The sequence below is a fragment of the Abrus precatorius genome, unplaced genomic scaffold, assembly GCF_003935025.1.
Source record: "Abrus precatorius isolate BTA unplaced genomic scaffold, Abrus_2018 Scaffold3, whole genome shotgun sequence".
Taxonomy (NCBI): Eukaryota; Viridiplantae; Streptophyta; class Magnoliopsida; order Fabales; family Fabaceae; genus Abrus; species Abrus precatorius.
Window position 1 is genome coordinate 11,292,972 of NW_020874373.1, and position 12,207 is coordinate 11,305,178.

The 12,207-nt window shown below is 28.1% G+C and overlaps 2 protein-coding genes across 2 annotated transcripts; both read right to left on the reverse strand.

Annotated features, from left to right (window-relative positions):
• Nucleotides 1–806: 806 nt before the first annotated feature.
• Nucleotides 807–4,130, reverse strand: LOC113860618 (alpha carbonic anhydrase 4-like). Its single transcript, XM_027493052.1, has 7 exons — nt 4,039–4,130; nt 2,616–2,835; nt 2,282–2,388; nt 2,096–2,198; nt 1,495–1,653; nt 1,344–1,397; nt 807–875 (listed from the first exon to the last, which is right to left on the reverse strand). Exons 1-7 carry the CDS (start codon nt 4,128–4,130, stop codon nt 807–809), a joined length of 804 nt encoding a protein of 267 aa, XP_027348853.1.
• A 2,432-nt stretch (nt 4,131–6,562) lies between these two features.
• LOC113863711 (alpha carbonic anhydrase 4-like) lies at nt 6,563–9,928 on the reverse strand. The gene is made up of 7 exons (XM_027497386.1): nt 9,835–9,928; nt 8,701–8,912; nt 8,250–8,356; nt 8,055–8,157; nt 7,361–7,519; nt 7,215–7,268; nt 6,563–6,652 (listed from the first exon to the last, which is right to left on the reverse strand). Exons 1-7 carry the CDS (start codon nt 9,926–9,928, stop codon nt 6,563–6,565), a joined length of 819 nt encoding a protein of 272 aa, XP_027353187.1.
• Nucleotides 9,929–12,207: the final 2,279 nt, after the last annotated feature.

The window sequence follows — 12,207 nt, forward strand, 5'->3', positions numbered from 1 at the left end:
ATTACACAATACACCAACTGCCCTATTCCTCATTCGGCAATTACACAACCTTTATATTCCATATTCCAACATAAAAACAATTCACATAATTCAAGTTTACACAACCCTAATCAAGAGGCATAATAATAAATACATATGATTACACCAATTTTACATATACTATACAATTTTTTTAATTACATAAAACATTTTTTTAAACATTTTGTAAATGTCATAAGGTTTATTCTTAATGAATGTGTTTTTAATAATAAAATAATTTTATAATTTTAAAAACGTTTTGGAGCCATCATTGTAGATTAGTGAATTTTTAGTTAATTTTATTTATAATCAAATATCTGACTTAAAAAAATAAACGAAGAAGTTGGACAAAGTTAATTGTTATTTAAAAAAATAAAAGATCATCCATGTACACTTTGAGGATCTTCAACTCAAATTATATGTTTGATACTGTATAGGTCAATAATTTTCAAACACTAATTTAAATTGTCACAATTTAATTGAGTATTCACTCTTAATCTCATTTCCAAGTAGTCAAATAAGTAATTGATAAATTATAGTATAATATAGAGAGAGAAAGTATCTACTAATATAAAATATCTCACTATCAAAACAATTAAGCAGATACAAATATCATAATAAAGATAATCATCATATGCCATATGCTTGATCGTGCTAACATCTAGATCTACCCTTATTTGTCCATACAAATAGCTCTTCTTGTTGTTCTCTTCTTTATTTGCCAACTGTAGAAGCATTTCAACTCCCTTCACATCGTGTACAAATGTTTAAGCATGCTTTTGTTTCATCTACGGAGTATATGACCAAACTTGTCTTCCATTAAGTTCCTGTGTTGGTCTTGCATTTTCCTTAAATCCCTGTGCAACAGTTGTAATTAAGATGAGGATAGTATTTGGATGCTTAAGGTGATTTTATGAACCTTTTAGCAATATTCAATTTGATCAAAAAGTTTTAAAAGATAAAATCATACTTATTTAAGTTAAAATATATATTTAATTTTTAAAATTTATACCATAAATTAGTCCTTTTAACATAAAATACTCGATTTTAGTCTTTGTATAAATATTTTAACATAAGACTTGTTCGTTGTAATATTATTAGTAAAAATTAATATTTTTTTAGGCTTTTTTAACGAAATTATAATGGAAAGAATTAAAATATAATAAATATTAATGTAAAGATTAAAATGTTTTTTTAAATACAGATATTAATTTGTAAATGAATATTAATTATTGATAACAAATTTATATTTTAACTGAAAAGTAATTTTCAATTTTTGTAGGCTACTTTTTTTACAGATACAGTGGGTACTGATATTTACTTACGTGATGAACAGCTCCTTTCAAGGCATCTAACTGCTCTGTTGAGACTGTCCTCACCTGTAATAGACAAGCTATGTGAGTTTTTCTTTAAAAAAAAGGTGTCTAGTACAAATCAGCCTATGCTAGTTAAGAAAATCATGTGAAAGTACAGAACCTCCTTCATTACTGTCCAAATAACACCTTCAGTGCATGGTGGAGTTGTCAGGGAACCAACATATCTGTAATACATTTTGCTGATGAAACTGATGTCACTTGGGTTGATTACTCCTAAATCTATCTCTTTGTCGCCAATTGATTTTATGTTGTTGATCAGCTGCCAAATTGAATAAAGTTTAAACAAACCAAAAAATGAAAAAAGTGAATGAATCACTCAATCACAATACACAATCATTACCAGCACCAAATTAGATTCTTATATCTTTTTTCTTTTTTATAACTTAACTGTACTCAACACCCACTCACTTATCTAAGTTCAAGGTTTCAGCCATGAACAAACTTTAAGGGGTAATTTTATTTTTAAATTTTGATCTATAGGCTGCCTCTAGAGATTACAGGATCACTAAAGGGACAAAGTTATATTCAATTTATAGGGAGAGAACTATACTTTTTTTTTTGGGGTCAATAAGAACTATATGTACTTAAAATTTACATATTTCACACTTTCATTTTAACTGGATGGCACATGTCTCTATACTCTACAAGTGATGCATAGATAAACTCCCAGAAGCAAATAGATGTCAAGAAACATATCAAACCTTTGAAAGAAAGGGATCTGGACCGCCAATTTTATACCATATTCCAATAACAGCAATTTCTCCTTTAGTGTTTTGATGGACTACATGTATTTCCATGTCAAACCTAGAAAACAAGCACAAGACATCTATATTTATATGGAATTTCCGTACCATTGTGTCAAGCAGAAAATAATGTGGCAAACTCACTTAATTCCATTCAACTTGTGCTCTGAAGGTGTATGCCAATGGCATTGTATCAGTTTGTAGTAAGTTCCATTTATCTCAAGCTGGCCTGCATCCCCATTCCATTGCACCTGTCAAAACAGTAAGCACAAATATTAGGTTCATTGGACAAATGTATCACGTACGTGGAAGGATTGACCCATTGATAAAAAATATTGGGATGTGACTAACAAAATTTTGTCCTTCTTGATGATCATTAGCGTAATTTTATTAACTGCTAGTGTATTGAAGTTGCAATAAGATGTAACAAGTGAAGGATTCATGAAAATAACACGTTCATGAACAATTAGTGGCTTACCATGATGTCATGACCCCTATTCTTTAGAATAGAAGGAGCTGGTTTGTGATCTAATTTAAGTTCACCCAATTGAGGAAGCTCTACCACGCTTTTGTCTATGATTTCAATGGGAGATTGAAGTTTTCCATTCCCACATGCTTTCCATTGTGGGTTCAGACGCCACCAATTCGCTGGCCCGTTCTTAGTTCCTTCAGCGTAGGTATATTCTTCATCTTTTGTTCATAAAAGGGAGAATCTAAGGTCAAACTCAATTAAGAAAAATGTGGCATTAATTATATATTCCAATTGATATTATATGTATAACCATGGAATTTTTGGACCACTAGAAATAACAGTTAAATACGCCTTAAATTATCCGCAAAAAGACAAAGAAAAATAATCATAAAACATTAAAATTTATATTATTTATGGTCGTGTTTAAAAAAACGAACAAGTACTTGATTCATTAAAACTAATAAAAAGTAATTATATATATATATATATATATATATATATATATATATATCATAAATTTGTATTCTATTTAAGAAATACTTACGATGTTAAATAATTAAATTAGTGTGTTTATATATTAAAAAAATATATTCACTTTTATAAATAAAGTATAGATATCTTGTAAACATGAATTTTATAATAAATAAAAATATAAAAAAGTTTAAAAAATAATGAATATAAAAAAGAGTATTTGTTTTTTTATATTTGAAAAAATACAAGGAATTTATTATTATCAATTAATATTCATAAACATAAAAGAAATGTAAAGCATTTTCTTTGGATGTTTCCATTATTCTAATTCATATTCAAGAAGGAAAGGGTAAAAATAAACCACAGAAGTCGAACAATCAATATAAGGAGAAACAAATAGTTTTGTATCGTATAATTAAATTCATGCATATCTGCAAGTACTGCAGAGTTCATGCTGGTTGATCATCCAGCAAACAGTATTGCAGTTGGCATTAGTCACACATACGGATATCTTTCTCATGTAATTATTTGTCAATAAAATCAAAGTAACAAGAGTCAAACCAATATCTTCAATTCACAACATAGAACAATTTTAATTTAGGTGATTCATCAACCAAAGTTTCTATCTAAATACACAGAGGTAATGCACTAACTACACTAGTTAAATTGAAAGAAGGAAAACCGTACCAAACTTCATTTAGTAGACAAAATTTTATTGAAAAAACAATGATCAAGATTTGAACATAACTGCTTTCAAAATGAGAATATAATAAATACACCCACAAGCGCGAGCACGTATTTGTGAGGAGCATCAAGACATTACTAATATCCTTAGTTCCCTCTATTGAACATAACATGACTATGAGTTATGACAACAATCACACCGTTTAATCCAATTTCTCTAGCATGAATGAAAAAAAAGAGAAAGATAAATTAAGGGTTCTTCAATACATGGTTTTTCATACCAGCTGTTGCAATGAAGATAGAGAAATAGAGAATGAGCACTGGGAGAAGCAAAGAGAGCAAGTTGGGTTTGGTGGGGAGGGTCATGATGCTATCTATATATGTACTTAGAGAATAGGGATTGAAATTTGAAAGCAATAATAATAATGAACATCTATTGCATATGCATATGTGTATATATATATATATATATATATATATATATCTAGTGGCTCTTGTCTGCTTGGTGCTTTGGAAGATCTATAGGAACATGACCACAACCTATAAGCTCGCTCTATTAAATTTTCACGTACAGTTTATTATGATAAGAGCAATATTATAGTCTCCAAAAGCCAATGTTATTATAATTTGGTGGTTCGGTTACGTTGATTGGTTGTTGGTTATGGTATGGTATCTTATGTTATGGCAGAAAAATAATAGTCTCTGTGTCGAAAAGGAAAAGGTGTTTGGAAAAGAAATAGAATCGGTCGATTAATTTACCCTGAAAAAGAAAAACTGCCAATTGATGTTGAACATTCATGACATAACCATTTAGTGTCTAGTTAACTAGTGTTCTTTAAGGAATAAAAAACAAGTTTTTATTAGATAATGTTTTTTTAGTGCATGTTTAAAGGCATACACAGTAAAAACTTTATATATATATATATAATAATTTTTTTATTAAAAATATAAGATTCAATGTATTAGTATATTAAATGTTATTTTATGAAGTATACTATTTAATAATTCTGTATTGCGTATCTAAAGACAAGTATTACAAAATGATAATATTTATTAGATACACAGATGTGTACATTAACAGCTTTTTTAATGAAAGCTTTCTTCCTTTTATTCTTTAATTAATCTCATTAGGATATGATTAATATGTTTTTTATTTGTTTATTATACATAACAAAAAATATATAATATATACACAAATTATTAAAGTTTTAATATATATTTCTGTTGATTATATAATTAATTTTGGATTTGATCTTTATAGGCATATGAATGGACAGATTTACGTTAGGCTTTACAAGACAAAATTTAAAGTATATTTTGATCTTTCCAAGAGTCTGATTGGACAAAAAATTAATCAAAAATTTATTTTATGATAAAACCTTTTAGGTTGGTAAAAAAAAGTATTTTTAAATAAATTAAGAAGTAAGTTTATAATGGGTGGCAATTTTAAGGTATGATCTTGGCCCGTTTAATTATTGTTTTTGTCAATTTAAATATTTGAATAAACAAACAAATTAAGTTTCTATTTCAAATATTACATTAAAAAAATTAAAAAGGCTTGTCTATTATATATAAAATATTATTTAGATAACCTAAATTTTTTTATTTAAATTAAATACACTTTCAAAAAAAAAAAAAGAGTTGACTTGGCACAAAATTTAAATACACTGTCTTAAATGCTTTTAATGTCATTTTTAAAAAAATTGTATCATGATTAGTTACAAAATAAAGGTTGACATTAAAAGTTAATATTAAAATTTTAATTGAAGTACCTTAATAAATTTTTGTCCATTGTTTTAATTTATTTTTATCTCTATATATTTTGAAAGTTTAAATTTTAGTATAAATACACTTTATTTAAACATTAAGCTTAGTTTATATTTTTTTATTTCATCTCATTAATTACTATTTATAATAGGATACTTATACATTATTTTTAATTTAAACAATATATGCAAGATTTAATTTTACAATTTTCTTTGACTTGTTTAAACTTTTGAGTAATATTTTATGAATAATTTCTGTTGATTATATCTTTTTCTTTTCTCTCTGTCTCTCTCTTTTTATCTCTATTTTCTCAACACATCTCATACCCTTGATAATGCGAAAAGATCACAACTCTTAAAAAAAATTAGATATAGATATTATTCCATTATGTTTGAATTGTGTCAATTGACTTGAACATAAAACAGTAGATAAATATACAAATTTCATTATAATAGAGGAGTTAATATTATCATTAATGCAAATCCTATATTAAAATTGTTGAGGTGACCAAGAAAAATCCCTTTGAAAAAACCAAGAGATGTTAAAGCAAAATTTTAATTAAGAGTGGGAGATGTGGCATTGTGACAACCATCAATCCATGGTAGAGGTAGAGTATTTCACAAATAAAATATTTAATTCCTTATTTAGAAGATAAAATACAGTTATTATTAATTATTCAAAATTCAGTGATTAAAATTTTATGATGAGTTTACATTCATATTATGCATTTTATCGTAATTTTATTTACACCTTTTGCATAAACGCTTATAATTAAACCTTATTGCAATCCTTGTATGAATTCATCTTGCATAAGTATTGTGTAATTATCTATCTATTCATATAAAATATCTTACTATCAAAACAAGCAGATACAAAATATTTTAACAAAGATAATCACCATATTCAAGGTGCTTGATCGTACTCTAAATCTGATATAGACTTAATTTGTGCATGCAAACAGCTCTTCATGCTCTCTTCTTTATTGCTAATTGTAGAAGCAGTTCAACTCCCTTCACGTTGGATACAAATACTTAAGTATGCTTTTGATTCTCCTCCGGAGTATATAACGAAACTCGTCTTCCATTAAGTTCCTGTGTTGGTCTTGCGTTTTCCTCAAATCCCTATACAACATTGAAATTAAGATAAGGCTAGCAGTTGTACTTGTATGCTTACTTAGGGTGATTTTAAGAACCTTGTTAGCAATTAATTTGATCACAATAAGTTTTAAAAAGACATTCACGCTTCTTGAGGAAATAAAAAACTACTAGAGAAACATTTAAAATGAAGGAAATTTAATTATTCTATCCAAATAAATTTTTTAAAAATAATAAAAATTTAAATTTCTTAAAAATTTTAATTACCTCATCTAAGGACCATCTTAGTCCATATAATTAATATTCATTCATGAATTTTTTTATATAAAAAAATTATTTTTTGATCTTTGTTTAGTTTCAAATATTGTAACATCATTAATAAAGTTATTGTTAATTTTTAGTATTTTTTAATGATATTATAATGATTATATATATATATATTTATTTAAATACAAAAATTAGTTTACAAAATTATAGAGATTAAATGTGCATTTTAGTTGATAAATAATTTTTAATTTTATTTTTACTTTTTCTTTAGGCTACTTTGTTTGACAAATCTCGTGGGTGTTCAATGTTTATATTTACTTACATTCTCAACAACTCCTTTCAAGATATTCAACTGCATTCTCGAGACAGTCCTTACCTGTAATAAACATGCTATGTGAGTACCAGAAAAAGGGTGTCTATTACAAATCAGTCAATGTTAGTTAAGAAAATCATGCGAAAGATAGGAACCTTCTTCGTTATTGTCCAAATAACACCTTCGGTGCATGGTGGAGTTGTCAGAGAACCAACATATCTGTAATACTTTTTGCTCATAAAGTTGATATCTTTTGGGTTGATTACTCCTAAATCTACGTCTTTGTCGCCAATTGATTTTATGTCGTCGAGTAGCTGCCACAATGAAGTAAGTTTAAACACACAACAAAAAGAATGAATCACTCAGTCACAAATACACAATAATTACCAGCACCAAATTAGATTCTTACAGTTTTTTTCATTTCTGCTTTATGACTTCTTTATAACCCAACTATAATGTCAATAGTTTATCACATTTATCGTCCGTCAAATGGAAATTTATCTAGGAACACCAAGAAACATGATTCTTCATTTGCATGCATTGAAACCCACAATGCATGCAAACAAAAAAACAAACACTCACTCACTATAATGAAGTTCAAAGTTTCAGCAATGAACAAAATCTAGTGGGCCATTTAATTTTTAGCTGTAGGCGACCTCTAAAATTTGAGATCTACACAAGATCACTAAGGAGCAAAGTTAATTATCTTGCAATTTATAGAGAGAACTATATGTACTTAAATTTATATATTTGCACACTTTCGTTTTAATGGAGAGCAATGTATAAACTTGCAAGTTATGCATAAATAAATTCCCAGAAGCAAATAGATGTCAACAAAATATAGCAAACCTTTGAAAGAAAGGGATCTGGACCGCCAATTTTGTACCATATTCCAATAACAGCAGTCTCTCCTTTAGAGTTTTGATGAACTACATGTAGTTCCAAGTCAAACCTAGAAAAGAAACACAAGGCATGTATTTTCACTTGAAATATATCCGGATCCCTACGATTGCATCAAGCAGCAAAATAATATGGCAAACTCACTTAATTCCATTCAACTTGTGCTCTGAAGGTGTATGCCAATGACATTGTATCAGTTTATAGTAAGTTCCATTTATCTCAAGTTGGCCTGCATCTCCATTCCATTGCAGCTGTCCAGACATTAAGAACAAATATTAGGTTCGTTGAGAAAATGTGTCTTGTGGAAGTATTGACCCATAAAATATTGGGTGTGACTAGCAAAATTTTGTCCTTCTTGATGATTAGTTTAAAGATTGCTAGTATATTGATGTTGAAATACGATGCAACAATGGAAGGATTTATGAAAGAATTAAGCTTAACTTAAGCTCATACGAAGTGGGTTGTCCAAATCTTATAGTGTTTTGGACATATTTCTAATAGATGTTAAACATTTTAATAGGATTTCTGAAAATAACATGTTCATGATGAACCATTATTAGTAGAATACAATGATGGTGGCTAGCGAGTGGCTTACCATGATGTCATGACCCCTATTCTTTAGGATTGAAGGAGCTGGTTTGTGATCTAATTTAAGTTCACCCAATTGAGGAAGCTCTACCACGCTTTTGTCTATGATTTCAATGGGAGATTGAAGTTTTCCATCCCCACATGCTTTCCATTTTGGGTTCAGACGCCACCAATTCTCTGGCCCGTTGTCAGTTCCTTCAGCGTAGGTATATTCTTCATCTTTTGTTCACAAAAGGGAGAAGCTAAGGTCAAATTCAATTTAGAAAAATGTGGCATTAATTATTCCATAACCATGAATTTTTTGGACCACTAGAAATAGAAATAACAGTTTGATAAGCCTTAAATGTTCCACGAAAAGACAAAGGGAAAGTGGGGAAACATTAAAAGATGACATATAGCTTTACAAATATGCGAAGAGACTGTTGATTTATAATGTGAGCTCATAGAAGAAAAAAGTGAATGGGGTCTAATCATCTCATGATTCCTAAAGAAGGTTGTGAATTAGTATCAGAGGAATCTATTTATTATAAATTAATATTCATGTAAATATTCATTGATAAAAAAAAAGAAAAAAACAAGTTTCAAATCAATACCTACAATCACATGATAACATGATAAGAACAATACTATCTTCAGTAATCATATAAAATGCTTCTACAAATTTTTTTGTTAATTGTCGAAGGTCTAATACAATATTATCTTTTTACCTGAATTTGAGAGCGGCTATGAGATTATAGACAAGATTTTTCATTCACAAGATAAAACAATTTAATTAGTGTAATTCGTCAAAATATTTCCATGTGAATACAGAGGTAATGCACTTTTAAAACTAATTAAATTGGAAAGAAGGAAAATTAAGCTTTATTTACTAGATAAAATTTTATTGAGAAAATAATGATTAAGATAACGCATATAATTACTTCATAATGAAAATAAAATAAACACACTGCACACACATGGACGTGCGTACACAGAAATATAACAAAACACAATATTTGTGAGCAAATATCCTTAGTTCCCTCTACTGATAATATATGAATTATGAAAACAATGACTCACCATTTAATTCTGAATTTCTATAACATGAATGGAAAAAAAGAGAGACAGAATCTAGGGTTGTTCAATAAATATGGTTTCATACCAGCTTTAGATTCAGAAGCTGTTGCAAGGAATGAGGAGAAATAGAGAATAAGCACTAGGAGGAGCAAAGAGAACAAGTTGGTGGGGAGGGTCATGGTGTTGTCTATGGGTCAATGGGGATTAAAATTTGAAAGCAATAACAATGATGAACATCTATTGCATATGGATGTGTGTAGATTTATACATAGTGGCTCTTGTCTGGTTGGTGTTTTGGATTTTATCGGAACGTGATCACAATTCACAACCTATAAACTCGCCCTATTTGAAGGACGTGGTTCATACTTGCCATCCAATGTAGCAGCTTTCTCGTACAAGTTTTCATGATATGAGCAATGCAGTCCAAAAGCCGATGTTATTAATTTACTACGTTGGTTACGTTGCTTGATATCTCGGTTATGGTTTCGTACCTTTGATATGTTATGGCAGAAATAGAACCGATTACTTTACCCTGAAAATAAAAACTGTCAATTAATGTTCAACATTAATGGATTTCATGCTCAAAATAGATTAAAACTTAGGATCTTATAATTAGTTTCTTAAAATCATTAATTAAAAAATTAATAAATAATAAATTTGTATTAAAAATTATATTAAAATGCATTGAAAATTATGGAAGTAAATATATTTTAACGTTTTTAATAAAATTTTATTTTTTATTTCTTAACTAGTGCCTAAAGGACACTTGGTTAGTATTTTTCAAAAACTTGTTATTTGTTTAGTGTGTTGTAAAGAATAAAAAAAATTATTAAATAGTTTTTTAATGTGTTCAAAAATATATAATATAAACTTATATATAATAATTTTTTATTAAAAATATAAAATTAATGTATGTATTATATTAAATGTTAATTTTTTATTATTATTATTTTTTATTATATGATTAATGACACGCTAAAAAAACTGTTTATTAAAATTTACTTTGAGAATAAATTAAAGATACTAGTATGTGTACACTAATATCATTTTTAATAATAATAAAAAAAAAGAGTATTTATTTTCCTTCCTTAACCAATGTGATTAGGAGATATATTATTGAAGTTTAATATAGTTTGGTTGTTTATAGTTTAATTAATTTTTTTCATAGACATAAAATAGAAAGAGAGAGGAAAGATATTAGAAAATAAAGGAAGATAAAATCTCAAGATTGTCTACCTTAAAAATCGTCCAACGTTCATAAAATAAAAAACAAGTTTAAAATTTTAGCAAGAAAAGCACCGTACGTGGCCGCGACAACCACTTCTTTAAATGCTATTGAGTCTTCGTAGTAGCAGCGCTGTGTCTTTCTGGTTGCTTTTGACTACCATGGTAAGAACTAAATTGAAAAGGTGTGACTAAAATTATAATTTAACGGCATCTTTATAAAGATCCATCATTGAATTTTTGACATGTTTACGTCAACTTTGACTTTGATAAGGGTCAAGAAAGTAAAAGATGAGAGAGGTACATAGGGTAAGGATAGTTAGTTGTCAAAAGTTATCCACTAACACAGGGATGAAAATGTTGGGCAGCAGTGGTGTAAAAGTTAGGCTGAAATTAGGAGGATAAAATAAAAAGAATGTGATGTGGTATCACTCTCAGTTGAAGGGTCATGCGCCCAATATGGAGTCAGGACCAAATTGTAACAATGTTAACGTACTTGAGGTTGAGGATAAAAGGGTGCTAGGCACTCCAATGCCCAAGTTAATATGAGCACCAGTAGAGAGTTACAATATAATTATATGTCATTACACATTAAATTGTGTACTCTGTAATAACATAATTATAGAGTTCTGATACAAGTTATATACTAACTTAACATTGTAATTATCATGCATATGACAATCTAGCATGACTTAACTACGGAAGATTTTGGATCAGTGGGTGAAAAGTATGGTTCTTTGCTCAGGCACTGATTTCCTTATATACGTGTATAATAAGTGTTAGGGGTATAATTAAACATTTAAGACTTTGTTTAGGAGTTTGGAGAGAAAAAGAAAGAGTTTGAAAGATTAAAGAAGAGAAAAGAAAGGGAAAAAAAGGAAAATTAATGCAAAATTTTATAAATTAGAAGAACTTAAAAATATAAAATTGAGTTTTTGAAGATTTATAAATTTTTTCTCTTTCATCTAAAGTCTTAATTAAGGATAATCATTACATAACTCTTCATCTTTTCTTTAAAAATCACTTCACAAACAAAAACTAAGTGAGTCTAGATTTTATGTTGAATCTAATTGAACATTAGCTCACTAATAGTCCTAGATAAATAGAATAGAATGAGATGGATAATCATCTAGGTTTTTCTTGCTTAAACTAAAATTCGTTCATGTTTGATTATTAGTTTTTTTAGAAATAATTGTTTGAAGAAAAAACTTCATATGCTTAATTAAAAAATAAA

Bases quoted from the DNA above. Each gene is read 5' to 3' on its own strand.
- LOC113860618 (XM_027493052.1), bottom strand. From the start codon at position 4,130: ATGACCCTCCCCACCAAACCCAACTTGCTCTCTTTGCTTCTCCCAGTG. The intron at 2,389-2,615 runs GTAAGCCACTAA...CTGTTTTGACAG, and splicing joins ATAGGGGTCATGACATCATG to GTGCAATGGAATGGGGATGC. The intron at 1,654-2,095 runs GTTTGATATGTT...TCAATTTGGCAG, and splicing joins CAGATCCCTTTCTTTCAAAG to CTGATCAACAACATAAAATC.
- LOC113863711 (XM_027497386.1), bottom strand. From the start codon at position 9,928: ATGACCCTCCCCACCAACTTGTTCTCTTTGCTCCTCCTAGTGCTTATT. The intron at 8,158-8,249 runs GTGAGTTTGCCA...TTTCTTTTCTAG, and splicing joins CACAAGTTGAATGGAATTAA to GTTTGACTTGGAACTACATG. The intron at 7,520-8,054 runs GTTTGCTATATT...TCATTGTGGCAG, and splicing joins CAGATCCCTTTCTTTCAAAG to CTACTCGACGACATAAAATC.